Source organism: Petaurus breviceps, unplaced genomic scaffold (genome assembly GCF_028583685.1).
Source record: "Petaurus breviceps papuanus isolate PSGF00001 unplaced genomic scaffold, PetGlider_PUasm1.0 90721, whole genome shotgun sequence".
NCBI classification, from domain to species: Eukaryota; Metazoa; Chordata; class Mammalia; order Diprotodontia; family Petauridae; genus Petaurus; species Petaurus breviceps.
In genome coordinates, this window is record NW_027187322.1 from 1,926,377 (window position 1) to 1,942,148 (window position 15,772).

At 55.6% G+C, this 15,772-nt stretch overlaps 1 protein-coding gene across 1 annotated transcript in view; it reads right to left on the reverse strand.

The window, feature by feature from the left end:
- Positions 1-4,702: 4,702 nt before the first annotated feature.
- The window catches only part of MAP4K2 (mitogen-activated protein kinase kinase kinase kinase 2), a 15,169-nt gene continuing 4,099 nt past the window's right edge, over positions 4,703-15,772 (reverse strand). Inside the window, exons 14-31 of the mRNA XM_069066336.1 lie at positions 15,322-15,418; positions 15,188-15,226; positions 12,376-12,409; positions 12,137-12,242; positions 11,891-11,979; positions 11,742-11,783; positions 11,433-11,517; positions 11,205-11,284; positions 10,909-10,969; positions 10,458-10,575; positions 9,969-10,027; positions 8,992-9,095; positions 8,412-8,589; positions 7,610-7,678; positions 7,440-7,526; positions 6,050-6,120; positions 5,904-5,959; positions 4,703-5,266 (exon numbers count right to left, since the gene is read on the reverse strand). Of these exons, the coding sequence (XP_068922437.1) occupies positions 5,179-5,266; positions 5,904-5,959; positions 6,050-6,120; positions 7,440-7,526; positions 7,610-7,678; positions 8,412-8,589; positions 8,992-9,095; positions 9,969-10,027; positions 10,458-10,575; positions 10,909-10,969; positions 11,205-11,284; positions 11,433-11,517; positions 11,742-11,783; positions 11,891-11,979; positions 12,137-12,242; positions 12,376-12,409; positions 15,188-15,226; positions 15,322-15,418 (1,463 nt within the window). The 3' untranslated portion in view covers positions 4,703-5,178. The remainder of the gene's footprint in view (positions 5,267-5,903; positions 5,960-6,049; positions 6,121-7,439; positions 7,527-7,609; positions 7,679-8,411; positions 8,590-8,991; positions 9,096-9,968; positions 10,028-10,457; positions 10,576-10,908; positions 10,970-11,204; positions 11,285-11,432; positions 11,518-11,741; positions 11,784-11,890; positions 11,980-12,136; positions 12,243-12,375; positions 12,410-15,187; positions 15,227-15,321; positions 15,419-15,772) is intronic.

Genomic DNA, 15,772 nt, shown 5'->3' on the forward strand with positions numbered 1-15,772 from the left:
TTGCATTACTATTACAGGAGGGGAGGGAGGGCAAAAAAATTAGAACTCAGAATCTTATAAAAGTGAATGCTGAAAACTAAAAATTAATTTAAAATAGTGATTTAAAGCATTTTTTTTCATGTGGCTGTAGATAGCTTTGATGACTTCGTCTGAAAACTGACCATATCTTTTAATCATTTCTCAATTGGGGAATGGCTTTTATTTTTATAAATCTGATTCCATTCTCTATGTATTTGAGAAATAAGGCCTTTATCAGAGAAACTTGCTTCAAAATTTTTTTTTACTGGGAAGCTAGGTGGTGTAGTGAATAGAGCACTGGCCTTGTAGTCAGAAAGAACTGAGTTCAAATTCAGCCTCAAACACTTGACACCTACTAGCTTTGTGACCTTGGGCAAGTCACTTAACCCCAATTTCTTTTTTTCACCATTATGATTGCTGACTGTAATTCCCTCCATCCTATTTCCCTTGTTAATTCTATTTTCTCTCTCCTTTCAACCTGTCCCTTGTGGAGGCAAATTTAGACCCGAGTCCAGAAAACCTTCCTAACCATTAGAGTCATCCCAAAGTGGGCGGGGCTTCCTCTGGAGGTGGTGAGCTCTTCTTCCAGCTGGGCTTAGACAACCACCTGTTGGTTATGTTAGAGTGAGGATTCCTTTCACCTCAGTTCACTTTAGAGATTCTGTGATTCTCTGAGAATCAGTGCAACTTGATGACCTGTCGCTTCTTCCAAAGGCACATTCACTTGCCAGTCGCTAGACAAAGATGTCACATTCCGAGCAATTCCATGTTCTGTTCTTGGAGGCCCCTCTGCCCCGCTTGCCCCTAATGCTGCCACTACCGCCAAAGTAAAGGGGGTATCCAGGCCTCAAGGCCGCTTTGCCTTTTCTTGTTTCCTCAGTTGTCATGGGTAGTCCTATGGTGAGAACAAGTCTCTCTCGCTGTAACGAGGCTGAACCTCAGAAGGGGGGCACAGTATGGCACAGTGGAGAAAATAACCAATTTGTGCACAGAAAACTGGCTGAATAACCTGGGTGAAGTCACTTAATGTCTCTGGGCCTCAGTTTCCTGGTGTCAAAAATGGAATAGGGGCAGATGACTTCCCTTCTGCTCTAGAGCTTGACACCCCCGACTTTCCAGTCGGGTAATGATGGTTCACATCTACATATTGTACTTTAAGATTTACAGAGCAGTTTGCAGACTCTGCTGAGTGAAGGGGGAGGAAATCATGCCACCATTCTGACTGGGGTCACCGCACATTATGCCGCACAACCTCCCGTGGGCCTCACCGCTGCTCAGCAATCCTACTGTGCCTCCCTTATCAACGCGCTCTCCCACTCCAGATTCATCATCTCTTCTCAAACATTCCCCTCCTACTTTCTCAGCTGAGAATCTTGCCTCATATTTTACAGGAAAAAAGCCAAGACTTTTGCTGAGAGCTCTCCCTTCTGCCCTCTTCCTTATATCACTCATAGGCCTTCTGCTGCCATCTTCCCCCATCTCTCTTGAAGAGGTGGCCCTGCTCCTTACCAAGGCTAACTCCTCTACATGCATATGGTGGGCAGAATGGTAGGAATACCACCCACAGTATTTGGTATCCGAGGCTAGACAGAATAGGGAGCCACTGGAAGGACGTGGTAAAGGGGTGACGTGGTCGGACCTTTGCTTTAGGAAAATCACTTGATGAACGTCAGTAATTGGAGGCTAGACCAGAGTGGGGAGAGACCAGAGGCAGGCAGGCCTCCTCACCCCCAGCAGCTATTGCTGTAGCCCAGGCATGAGGTAATGAGGGCCTGTAGCAGAGTGTCAGAGGAGAGAAGGGGGCATATTCAAGAGACTTCCAAAGGGGAGGATGACAGGCATTGACAACAGATACATAAATTGTAGTTCACCTAAATTCAGACTGACAGCATTTCAAAATGCATGTGATACAGTGGAAAGACCAGCAACTTTGGTGGTAAAGGACCTGGGTTCAAATCCTGCCCTTGATACTTAACATCTGGGTGACCTCAGACTAGTCACTTGACTCCAAGGACCTTACTTCCTTGTCTGTGAAATGAGGGGGCTGGAAAAGGCCATCACTGTGGCCCATTGGAGATCCAGGACCCCATGGGCCATAATTGTTACAGCAGCCCTGTTTGGCTGTCTCCATTTCGCAGATAAATCTCAGAGACATTAGTGGACATGGCAGCCTAGTATAACTCATCCTTGAAGGGGATGCTTCCTGTTTCTTGAGGCCACGCCATCCCTCCAGCCTTCCTTTGTGTCCCCAGCACCAACACCAATGCCAGACAGAGCAGGTGCTTAAGAAATGCCCCTTGATTTGGAGTGAGCATTGTCTGTTTGCTGCCCGCTGACATCTTCTGATGTGTCCTCCTGCAGTCTCCAAGGCTCTCTCAGCAAGTCCAGCTTTGGTTGCCTTACTAATCTCGGGTTTCCTGTGAATGCCTAGTGTCGGAGGATTAGCCGGGGTGCCATAGTGCACAGAGCACCAGGCCTGGAGTCAGAAAGACTCATCCTCCCGAGTTCAAATCTGGCCTCAGACACTTACTAGCTGTGTGACCCTGGGCAAGTCACTTCACCCTGTTTGCCTCAGTTTCCTCATCTGTAAAATGAGCTGGAGAAAGAAATAGCAAACTTCTCCAGTATCTTTGCCAGATCATAGGATCGTATTTCTAGTGCCAGAAGGGACTTCAGGGGCCATCTAATCCAATCCCCTCATTCTTCAAAGAAACTGAGGCCCATTACAGGTTATAGAAGTAAGCGACTGGAGGGGAGGGATGGTGCCATTTTCCTTTGTGTTCCCAATGCCTGGCTTGTAGCAGTCACTCAATTCAACTTCCAGATCATTTGTCACCAGATTTATTGAGGTCTGCCCCAGCCCAAAGCCCTCAGAGACACCACTGTTTGTAATTCCCCATTCATAGAAGGGTCTATTTCTCCCTCTTCTGTTTCCTGTCTGAAAGAGAGCTTCCTCTCCATGACATATCCCCTCCCAATCCCACAGGGACTCAAGCAGTTTTAGTCTTTGGTAAGAAATCTTGCCAAGGACTTGATGAAAAGTTCAGTCCCATCCCCTGGTTTCCTCTTAGCCGCATCATGCTCAAGGCTAAGAGAATTCTCCTTGCTTAGTCATGAGCTGTACTTGACTCTACAAAGAGAAGTCAGTAAGGCTGCCTTCTACTGGGGATCCACCAGCTTGCCCAGGATAGTGGTGAGTCTGACTCATTTGTAGCTCCCAGGCAGATAAAGCCCAGTAAAGGCAAGAGTCATAAAATCAGCCTGGTGTGGGCTAAAAAGCATGGGATTTAGAGGCCCCTGGCTGCCACCCTCTCCCTCCCTCACCCACCTGAGTCCCATCTTCCTCTTTAGTAAAATGAAAGGGTTAGACTAATTGGCCTTCAAGGCCCTTCCCAGCTGTAGGCTTCCCTTCCCTGCTCCTACAGGCTGATGGTGTTTCAGGGCTTTAACCTTTATAAAGCATCTGGTCCTCACAACCACCATTTTAAGAAGGGACCTAAGCTTCAGAGAGATGATCGTGGTCACATGGCCAGTGAGGACCCAGGGTGGGATGGGGACCCAGTTGACTCCTTTCTCTCCGCTGCAGCACAGTGCATCTCAGGAACAAGTGAACATAGCAGTATAGTGTTTGATAAGTCCAAAGATTTCCACCATCTAGGATAAGGACTCACTAGAGGACCAAACATGTGGGTAAAACTGAAAGTAGCCTGGCAGAAATTAGAGACCAGCATTGGCACCATCTGCCAAGGAAAGCTCCAGATGGATCCGGGATGTAGGTAAAAGGCAGTATCGTAAGTGAATTATAGCAATAGGGAAACAGCCTGTGACTGTCCACACTGATCACTACTAATCCCCAGAATCCAAAACTACAGATAGGGACCAAACAAGGAACGGGGACGAATGGGGAAGATCCAAGCTGCTTCCCAGGACAAGCACAACCTCTCCTAGAAGGAAGCACATGTTGGTCGTTTCAGCACTTGGTACTCAGTTAATGTTGACTTATGTTGCAACACCGATTCTCACTTCCTAAGATTGGGGTTTATTAATGAGGTCTGAAACAACTGGGGGCACCTTCAGGCACCTACTGTGTGCAAAGCACTGGTCTTACTGGAGCTGGGACAGCCTCAAACACCAAGGCAAAGTCCACACTCAGGGCTCTTCTGGCTGCCCCGTGGCCGGCCTGTCTGCTGCCATCAGCACCGCGTGAACACGGTCCACTCAAGGCTTCCTCCAGGGACAGTGAGGAGGCCTGGGCCCCTGCAGGGAGGGCGCCCTCTGAACCATCTTTAGTTTGCCCCTGTTCTGTCTGGGCCATGGTGGGTCTCTACCCAGCCCTTACCTCATGAATATACTTTCTAAGGTGGTTGTTTTAATCAGGGGAACCAGAGAAAATGCTAATATAGACTCTCATCTTCCACTCTGGCCAAGCAGTCCTCCCTCCTGCTGGGCCCCAGGCCATCCAGCCCACCCTAGCTAACTTAGGCCTGGGCCCTGCCCCTGTCCAGAGGGCAGCCTCTGGAAGTCCCGAGTAGAAGCATGGCAGCCCCAGAAGTGTGCCTGAGCAGCACCTGGCATCATGGGCCATGGGGACGTCAAGAAAAGAGAACATGGTGTCTCCAATGAGGCTGCAGCAGAAATGCTGCGGGCCTGCATATCACCCAAATAACCACAGGACCCCAAGGAGGAAAACCAGTGGACTTTAATACCAATATAGTTCTCTGTTCAAAACCATGTTCCCCTGGGCCATGAACAGGGGCAGAGGCCCTGGGCAAGAAGAGAAAGTACAGCGGGCTCTGCCACCCGCCCAGGGGGCCATGCCCATTTCTTTAGTACATCTAGTGGCCAACACCCAAATCTGTCCAAGAGAAAGCCTACAGCCCCTGTGGGGAAGAAGCTTCCGGAGGGGGAGCCCAGAAGGTTGTGGGGGCACACAGCGGGTGGAGGGCAACATCACAGCAGCTTGGTCTAGTCCAGTTATTGCAGAGGTGTGTATATGGGGGGGGTTCCCCTGCTCCCCTCCCTGCCCCACAACAAACACACACAACACATCTCAGGAACGTCAGAGCCCTGCGTCCCCCCAGCTAAATGGAAAGGGAGCAGGCCCACTTGCCACAAGGGTGGGGTCCTGTGGCCTGGGTGCAGAGGCAAGGCTGGCAAGGCTTAGTAGCTGCTCTGATGGCCAGTGAGGATGTATAGGTTGCTGTGAGCTCCAGGGTTGTCTGTAGGGGTACTCTGCAGGATGATGTCTCTAGTGGGAGGAGACAATGGTGGGATGAAGAGGAGATGGGGCTAGGGTGGGAAGCCAGGGTATGCCCATAAGGGCCCCCAGGCCTGGCCTCACCCCCAGGATCCTGCCCAGCTCGAGGATGGTCCTGGGGACATTCATCTCCCATTCCTTCCGAACTCCCCCAGTCTCTAGATTCCTGGTCTGGAGGCCTCTCAGACCTTCCTGATCAACAAGCCCGTTTGACTCCCGGGCTGAGACCAGGAGACCCAGCTCTAGATCCAGCTCTCATCCCCACCCTCCTCTTCTGCCTCTCCCACCCCAACCAGCCTCTGCTCTGTCTTTCTCCGGTTTCCACATGGAATAGACCCCTTTAGAAATAAGCCAGAAAGGTAAAGTGACAAGATGGCCCTATGCTCCTCCGCTATCCTGGGGATCTCTACCTTGCTTTCCTCCAGGCTGGGGTATCCAGCTGTGGAGAAGAATGGCCAGCCAGAAGATCCCCAGGTTTCCCTTGTCTACCTGGGCTTTCTGGAGTCCATTCTTCAAACCCCAAGCTCACTCTCAATCAATCAGAAACCCTCCCAGCCCTGGCACTCATCTGACTTCTGTCCATCCCTATCACCCTGGTCCCCTCAGCAAGGCGGGATCCCACTCTTACCGATGGGCCCCAAGCACCTGGAATATCCTCGTCTCATCAGTAATCTCCTGAGTCAGCTGGGGGGGAAATGGGTGTTATAACAAGCAGGAGGCATCCTGGCCTTGCTGGGGGAGCCCCCCACCTTGCCCTCAAAGGCTGGGCCTCACCTCATTTGTCTCTAGGCTCCGCCCCTGCATGCCATGCTGCCAAAAAGCCAAGACGCTGTCCTGCAGGCAGACTGAAGCCAAGGGGGAAAGTTAGCAAGGCCCCTGGGGGCCCTGGGCTGCCCCTGCCTCCTCCTTTGCTCCCACCCCCACCTTCATCTTCACAGATGCCACAAGGTCCTAGATCTAGGGCCAGAAGGGACCCCTGAGGCCTCCCATTTTACAGAGAGGGAAACTGAAGCTCCAGGAGGCTAAGTGACCCGCCCAAGGTCACAGAGGCAGAGCTTGTCCAGTCAGTGGCCTCCCAGGCAGGATTCCCACATTATCTGTCCTGACAAAAATGTCCAGACCATGTCAACACCCTGGCCCGCCCATCAAGCCACCATGCAACATTGACTAAGCATCTCCCTGCAAGCAGCAAGGCTGGGAGCTGGGAACTAGGCCTAGGAAGATGAGCCAGGAAGGGCCTTGCCCTCAAGGAGCTCACAGTCTGTCAAAGGGAAGTGCCACAGAGGCCTGGTCTGGAGTCAGAAGAGCCGAGTTCAAATTCAGCTTCAGACATTCACTCATTGTGTGATCCTGGCAAGTCAATGGACCTGGTTGCCTCAATTTCCTCATCTGTAAAATGGGGAGGGGCCGGGCTTGATGGCCCTTGAGGCCCTTCTAGCCCCAGATGGGGGGTCCTGCGGGGGACCTTGGGGATGGTTCTGCTGCTCCTGCGATAATGCCAGGAGGTACAAGGAAAGCCTTTCTGCCACTGGCAGAGCAGAGAAGGCTTCACAGAAGGGATGCCCCCCAGCTGACAAGGCCCCCAGCTGACAAGGCCCTCCCAGGCCTCCCTCCGTGCCTGCGGTGGGAGAGGACTGGCCTGGCTGCTAAGAGCCATGGGGGGGGTCTCAGTGGGTGGGTACTATTCTGGGTCCCATTTTATGGAGGAGGAAACAGAGGCAAATAGGTCTGGTGACTGGGCCAGGGTCACAGGGCTACAGAGTCTGAGGCTGGATTTGAACTTGAGTGTTTCTGCTTCCACTCACCCCCCCAGAACAGCCTACTCCTGTGGCCTGGCACAGCCCCAGAGCCCAGCCCGGGAACCTCCTTCCCACCTCATCCCTCACTGCTATACCCCAAGGAACCGCGGCCTCCTTGGGCCTCCCCCATGGACATCTCTGGGAAGCAGGGGGCCAGCCCTGCAGCAGAGGCACCCTGGAGCCCCAAAGGCTGGTGCTCTGGCCAGGGCCTGGGGACACACCAATACCAGGAGGGGCGGCTGGCCCTGCCTGGGAGGGAGGTCCCCAAGATCATGAAGTGGAAGCATTCAGATGTGTATGGGTGCACACACTGCTTCACACACACACGCCCCTCCTGGCTCCCCCACCTCTGGCATCTCACTCACCCACAGTCTCGATGGGGAAGTCGAAGGTGAGCTCGGGGGCCAGGGCACCTGTCGGGGTCCCCTGAAGGCTGACGACACGCACACAGCCTGCGGGGAAGGGCACAGGCCGGGCTCAGTTCCCAGCCGAGGACAGCGCCCCCACCCTGCCCACCCCCCAGGACATCACTCACGCTCAAAGCACACCAGCACCGTGTCCCGGTCCACCTGGATGACCTGCTGGGCAGCGCCTGGAGCCCCCTCTGGGGGCAGAGGAAGCAGGAAGTTGTGATCAGGCTCCACTTGCTCCCTTCCCCAAAGCCCATCCCCCTCCCTGATCCCCAGCATCGCCCCCCTGACTGCTCCTGGTTCTTTTGTCCATGTCATAAACCTCCCTTGTTTTACAGATGGGGAAACTGAGGCCCGCAGACAGGCTCACAGGAACACAGTCCAGAGCTGGAATGGGCCTCAGGGTCCATCTGATCCAACTCCCTCATTTTGGAGATGGGGAAACTGAGTCCCAGAGATGGGATGGGATTTACTCAAGGTCACATGAGCAGGATTCAAACCTAGGTCTTGTGCTGTGTGATTTTAGGCAAGTCCCAGCCCCTTCTGGAGCCTCAGTTGCCTTCTCTGTAAAATAGGAGTGATAATCTTTGTTCCACTGACTTCATAAGGCTGTTTTGAGGAAAATGTTTTGCATGTACTTTCTGGGGCAGCAGAATGAACCGTTAGAGGAACTAGGTTCAGATCTTGTCTCTCACTGTGTGTGACTCTGGGCCTCAGTTTCCCCAATGGTAAAAGGAATGACCTCTAAGGTCCCCCCCCCCCAGCTCTAGAGCTGAAATCCTGCAGGCTTAGAAGGCTTCCCTGGCCTCAGTTTCTTCATCTGTAAAAAGGGGTGTTCTTCAGCTCTAGAGACCCTCAAAGTGAGGCTGCAATGAGAGCCTGCCTCCTTCTCCTCCTCAATCCTGCAAGCCAAGGTTCCTTGCTCACCGGGAGGGATGAGGAAGTCAGGGCAGGGACCAGCTTCTAATGGGAGGATATGGAACTGGAGGCCAAGGCCGGGTCTCCCAGGTCCAGTGGCCCCCACGCACACCTGAGGCAGCTCCTTCCCTTCCAGTATCAGGGGCTCCAGGAGCCCCAAAGGATTGGGCAGGACAGTGGTAAAATTCTGCAAAGGCCAAAAAAAAGTAGAGGCAGCAGTCTTCATCACCCCAACCAGGGATGAGCGGGTTTAGAGACCTTGTGTGCCCACCCCGGCCTCCAAGGGCCTCCCTCTGCCCCAGCCAGGGATGGGCGGGCTCAGAGACCCTGTGTGCCCACCCCAGCCCCCAAGGGCCTCCCTCTGCCCCAGCCAGGGATGGGTGGGCTCAGAGACCCTGTGTGCCCACCCCGGCCCCCAAGGGCCTCCCTCTGCCCCAGCCAGGGATGGGTGGGCTCAGAGACCCTGTGTGCCCACCCTGGCCTCCAAGGGCCTCCCTCTGCCCCCAGTCAGGGCTGGGCAGGCTCAGTGACCCCATGTGCCCACCCCAGCCTCCAAGGGCCTCCCTCTGCCCCCTTCAGGTTCCCAAACCTTGAGAAGCAGGAATTTCTTCAGTGGCTCATACCACTGCAGGAGCAGCAGGCTGGAGGGCAGGGCAGCCAGCAGGAAGGTGCTCCCCGTGTAGGGATTTCGAACTGTGGAGGGGAAGATCCCGCTAAGTGAGCCTCAGCTCCATTCAGCAAACACCTAATAAATACCTAGTGCATGTGAGATTCAAAGCCTGGTCTGCTGACTCCCAGGCCACAGGGAGCAGGGAGGAAGAGGAGGGGAGCTTTCGGCCTCCTCCCCCTTGGCTCCTTTGACCACTGACCCGGCCAGTACTAGCTCTCCTCATGAGTGCGGCCCTCAGGCCTCTCTTCTGGGCTCCATGAGCGGTCCTGAGCAGCCTCCCATCAGCCAGCAAAGCCACTCACTACTCAGGGCAGGGGTATGACCTCCCCCCCCCCCCCCACAGGCTCAGTGCCTGAGGATAAGAGCGACCCACCCGCCTGGCATCTAAAGCCTTCTCCACACCTGCTAACTCATTTCCTTTTTTAGAATCCCTGACATCTTTGGTTTTTTATTTCACCTTCCTTTGCAGATATCTGACGCCCCCATCCCTTGTAAGAGAGGAGAAAAGGAGGGGAAGGGGGTGCAATTCAGTGAGGCAGGCTGGGCCATGAGCCCAGGCACAGGCAGAAGCAGTATCTGGCCTACCGGGGCCTCTCCTTCCTGGCGGACTGGACCACTGGCTAACTAGCCCATGCATTCACCTTGTCTTCTCCCACCTCCATGTGTTTGCACAGGCCATGCCTGGAACGTCGCCTCCCTCCCCTCCGTCTTTCCTTATCTCCTCTGTGAAGCCTTCCCTGACTCTTCCTTCCTCAAAGCCCCTCAGTTTTACTTGTCAGTAAACGGGCCTCCCTCTGTGTCCCAAAGGCCTAGCCCTGGGCCTGGCCCTGTAGGAAAAGAGACGAGGACAGAGGGGGTTGGGCGCAGGAGATGGAAGGCCTGCTCCCAGCTCTTACCCACACGGCACTTGAGACAGCCTTTGGTGTCCGCAATCTTCGTAGAGAGTGCAAAGCGCCTGCAGGGAAGGCTGGCATGAGCTAGCCCGGGACCCAGGCCTCCTGCTGGGCAAGGGAGGCTCTGGCCCACCACCCCCTCGCTCCTCCCCTTTCGGAGGGCTTAGGCTAGCCCTAGCCCAGGCCACTGCCAACCTGGCCGATTCTAAGAGAGCAGGGCTGGCCTCAAGGGCCTGCTGAGCCCCGGAGTGAACCCAAGACTGGCCTTAGGGGGTCCGAGTCCACCTGGACCCCTCAGATGATTAAGCTGGCCTTGCCAGATACCCTGGGTCCATCTGGGTCCAAATCCCCTTCTCTCCTGAGGGAGAGAACCAAAAGGGCTTGGGAGAAGGGAGGAGGATGGGGAGGGATGCCCTGCTCTCCCTCATACTCACACTACTGCTCCCAGCTCTCCCTCCCAGAGCCCAAGGGCCCTCCCTGCCCAAGCTCTACCTGGGGATGATCCGCTGGGTGAGCCGGTGGGTGGGGATGGAGAGAGGGACCTGCCGCTGCTGCCGGCGTTGCTCGAAGAGGGCTGGCAAGTCGTGAGCCCAGACATGGGTGGTCTTTCCTGTGACGGAAGGGCAGGGAGAGCTCATGAGAGCTGTCATTATGGCCTGTTATAACATTTCTATCTCATTGTAAAGTGATCAGGAAGTTCATTTTACAGAGGGAGAAACTGAGGCAGGGAGCGGGGAAGTCCCTCCTTGCCCAGGGTCACACAGCTCAGTGAGCGTTGGAGCCAGAAAGAACGCTGTGACTAAATCTAGAGGACCTGGCTTTCAGGTTCCAGTCTGCCACTGGGCACCAGTGTGACCTCCCCTGTGCCTCAGTTAGGGCCTCTGATGCCGGGGTGAGTGGCAGTGACTCCCCCACCCCCCACTCCCTGCTGGCTCCTCCGCACCTGACAAGGAGAGAAGGATGTTGTTGACGCAGTACAGCCAGAAGCAACGCTGGGGAATCAGCTGGAGAACAGACACATCCACGCGGCTCGCCGGCCCTGCCAGGCCTCACGCCCCCCACTCCCCGGCCCCCCAGCCCTCCACCTGGACCTCTCCTGGGCACCCGACAGCCACCCCGCCCGCTCCGGGTGCCCACAGCGCCCAGCATGAGGACCCCGCGTGTGCTGGGGCCTCAGCAGGGACACACCAGGGGCCTTTTCTGGCCACCCAAGGGCGAGCCACCCCCCCCCCCCCTTACTTTCTCCAAGGTGTCTTCATGTAGTTCATGTAGATTGAGGGTATAGATGCCCTCCTCGGCTCCCACCACCAAGAACTGGTCTGGAACAGCAGAAGACAGGGTCAGGGACAATCAGCCACCTCCCCCAGGGTGAGAACCTTTCGCCCCCACCGTGGCCGCACTCACAGCCCAGGGCCAGCTTCTTCCCTGCTCCTTGGGGCCCCACAGGTGCCCCCCCCACCGCCCTACCTCTGGTGACAGGGTGAATCCAGGTGATAGCAGCATGAATCTGAAGTGGACAGCCATTGAAGACTTTGGAGAAGCAGGCACCCATCTGGGGTAGAGGATGGACAGGACCCAGGACAGGGAAGAGAAAGGCAGAGCCCATGGGCCTGCCTTCTCAGCCTGGCCTAGGCCCTTCCTAGCTGTGTCCCTGGGCCCTGAGGCCCTCTGAGGCCCTGGGCCCCAGTCTCCTCATCTGTAAAATGGGCATGGATTTGAGCACTGACAAGGTAGCTGGAGGCCAGGGTGCGGGGGGTGGGAGAGGGAAGGACTTACGTGCACTTTTGGGGTGGGTGGGAGGCCGTGACAGCAAGATCTCTGAGGAGGAACGAGAGGGGGCTCAGAGCCAGTTTTGCCCAGTGCTCTCCACGCTCCCTTCCCACTCCTTCCCTCGGCACCCCCCACTCTCAGGAATCCTCACTGACCTCAGTGTCTTCCTTCCGTTTCATGGTGGCCCATTCAGTGGACAGCAATGGCGGGGTTTCAGAGCGGGGCAGGGGCAGGCCTGGCGTCTCTGGCAGGCACATGGACCAGCTGTCATCTCCCACTCCTCCCCCCCCTCACCATGATCCATTCTCCTTCCTCCTCCCCACTGGTTTTCCCCACTATGGGCCTGGGCATAAGGGGAGCTTTCCAGAACCCGGTGACCTCCAAAGCTGCCTAGTCCTCACCTGGAGGGGAGTCAGGAGAGTCCACGTCAGAAGGTCCTGGGGGCCCAGGCCTCCCAAATGGTGACCGCTTGATGGTCCCTGTTCCGTCCTCAGGAGAGTCCATGTCCTGGGGGAGACCAAGAAGAAGACCCCAAGTCAGGCTCCTGAAGCTTTTGGGCCCTGCTCCCTTCTGGGCACCCAGGCACGTTCCCACAGATGTCCCCTCCCAACCCCCAGGCCTGCTGCCATCCCAGTCCCACCTGTGCGTCCAGAGCTGGCTTCATGGTCAGACTCCTGTTCGGGGAGAGAACACTGATGACAGAGCTCCTCAGACCACTAGGGCTTGGCCAAGCACCTTCCTCATGACCACCATGAGGCTGTGAGGAAAACCAGCATCACTCCACAGCGATGTAGGTCCCCAGAGCCATGGGCAGTCACTACAGGCCACTCTCTGGGAGACACCAGAGACACAGAACCCTGCCCTTAGGGGGCTTGCCATCTCTGTAGAGAAGGAAGCAAACCCAAGTGACTTCCAGAGAGAATGCCAATGACCAGGAGATCAGGAGACCCATGCAGGAGGCCCCAGATGAGCCAAAACAGAGACCCTACAAGGGGGAGGTGGGGGGGGGCATTCCTGGCTGGGGAAAGGGCGGGCACCAAGCAAGACCAAGAGCCAAATGTACCCCACCCCCATGACTGCTGAGGGTACCCACCCTGGGAGGCAGGCTGGGAGCCGTCAGCACCTGGGGGTCCAATCAACAGGTACCTGCCAGCTCCACCACTCACCCAGTGTCCCTGCTGCCCCCCAGGTGTCTGGGGAGAAAACAGGTAAACACGGCCCTCCATGAGCATGGGCCAGGGAGGGTGGGGCCCCTAGTCAAGCAGTACCTTTCCAGCCTGGGCCAAACCCATTTCATCATCCCCCTCCCCTCGTACCAGTGATTCAGATTTGCCAACTGCAGAGGAAAATCCCCTTTGCCGGGTGCCACTTCCTGCTCTGTTATCCCTGTCCAGCCCCTCCCCCCTCCCCCAGGTCCTAGGAAATGCCATTCGATGATTAGCAAGCTGCCCTCACCACATATCTCCTCCTTCTCTGCTCCCTCCATCTTCTTGGCTCCCCCCCAGAAGCCCCTTCGTCCCTGGCTGCCCTCCCCCATCCTGGAGGCTCCCCTCAGACCTCCCCCCCACTGGGCCTGGACCAGGACATTCAATGCTACCACATTCCTGGGCCCCTAAAGCTTCTCCTCTGCAGCACCTGGCACCCTTGCCATCCCCTCCTCCAGCTCAGAATCTCACCTCCTGCTTCTTAGAGAAAACCAGTCTCTCCCACTCTGTCCTTTAAGAACCTATGGTCCCAAGGTCTGCTCAGTGAGAGAGCTAGTCTTTTCTAAAAAGGAGACCTCATCCCTTGTTGCTTATTCCTTCATTCCAGGAGTCCCTAACACAGAGATGCGCTCTCCTGACTCCTACAAAGCCGTCCTTGGCTGCCTCCTCTCCAGCTTGGCCCCCCGCTGGGCCCTTCTCTTCAATACCTACCAGCCCTTTCTACCAACACGCCCAGGAGTCCACCAAAGTACCCAGGCCTCCACTAATAAACCTGGGCCTCCACCATTGTACCGGGGTCTCTACCAATACCCCCAGGCCTCCACGCCCAGGCCTGCGCCATCTTTTTGAAGCAAACACTTTTACCTGACTCTGCCGTGCACAGGACTGGCCTCCCATCTTCCCTCATCCCTTCCCAAGCCTTTGTGATATGGTTTCTACCCTCACCCCTCAACTGTTCTCCACGGTGATCAATGGTCTCCTAGAGGGCTTTACATTGCAATTCTCATCTTTCCGTGTCCCTTGGCCACTTCTGAACCCATCAACCCCCCCCATAACACACAAACACACACACACACACATACATGGCACCCCCAAAGCCCAACAGCCCATATAACACTCATCTCTCCAACTGCCTGTCTCTGGCTGGATCAGTGTCACCCAGCAGGCGTGCATACCCCCAGGGCCATGTCCACACCCTCTTCTCTTCTTTCCCTGTATTCCTTCAGGGAGGTTTCAATGACCATCTCTACACAGATGACTCCCAACCCACAGACCCATCCCTCCCCTCTGGAAGCCCAGTCCACCTTCAGGGCATTCACATCTAGATTGCCCATGGGCATCAGGAACTCCTCCCCCACCCCCCACCATGCCATCTCTCTGGCAGGCACCACCATCTTCCCGGACGCCCAGGTTTGCCATCTCAGCATCTACCTTGCCCTTTCCCTCTGATGGGCACTGCCCAATCTCCTAGTTTCTTCCTCTTCAGCATGGCTCCCATTCGCCCCACTCACACAGCCACCCCTCTTGTTCAGGCCGTGGGAGCTTCTCGCCCCAGACCACTGTGCCAGCCTCCTCGGCCTCCATCCCTCCCTCATCCAGTTCATCCTCCAGACAGCCGGCCCAGGTGATCTCCCCAAGGCATGCATCCATCACTCTTGGTTTAAGACATCTCCCTGTGACCTCGAGGATAAGGTGCCACTCCTCTGGCCCAGCATTTAGGGCTCCACATCCAACTGCCTCAGGCTTCCCATGTCTCACCCTCTCTCCATTCCAGTCAGACCAGATAACCAGCTGCTCCCAAATTGAGCCTCCCAATCTCCTACACATGGGTCCTCAGCCCAGGCCCAGGACGTCCACCCCTTAGAAGCCCTCGCCTCCTTGGGCCTCTGCTCACATGCTCCCTCTCAGAGGAGGGCTTCCTCTCTCTGATTCCCCCTCCCACTTCACATGCCCTTGTATTTATCTATCTGGTGACACAGGGAGAATGGAACCTCCCTGAGGACAGGGATTCTTTCACTTATGTCTTTGCACCCCCAGTGTGGAGTGTCTGCTGAGTTTAGGTGGGGAGTGCAAGGATGTTCATCCCCAAGAGAGGATGAAGAGGCGTCTGGCCAGCAGACAGAGAGCTTTATACAAAAGTGCAGTGGGAGGCCTTGAGCAGGGAGCGTGTGCAGGAGTGCTGCCTGGGCCGGCCACCCTCACTCTGAGCTCCCACAGGACTCCTGTCCCTCCAACCCCAAGGTTCACCTTTCCTCCAAGGCCTCTTGAACTGACTGCAGCAGACTCCTAAGAAAGAAGGTGGAGAGGGGGCCACTGAGCCAGAGCCAACCCCCAGTCCTGCCCTGCCCTCCCCAGCCCCCCAGGCCACTGTCCCCACCTACCCAGTCAGCTCTTCCTTCTCTAACAGCGTCCACTCCTCCTCCCACTGTGAAGAGAAAAGGTCATTCCTGAGGATCACCTTCCAAGACATATAAGGAACTGATTCAAAGCCCCAAGAATAGGAGTCATTCCCCAGTTGAGAAATAGTTTAAGGAAACGAACAGACAATTCTCACGGGAATTGTGAGGACCTTGATGGACATGTGCAGGGATCCCCCCCCCATAGCGTGGAGAGAAACACGGGCCATCTGTGGCCAGAAGAAAAAATGCTCAAAGCACTAGTGGAGAAATGCAAATAATAACAAAAATAAAAGTAATGGCTAGACACAACGGTGCTCGAGGCTACAAAGCACTTTGTAAGTATGACTTCATCCTGCTAACAATCCTGGGAGGTTATTATTTTATAAAGCCCATTTTAGAGCTGAGGAAAACGAGGCACATGGAGGTTATCCCC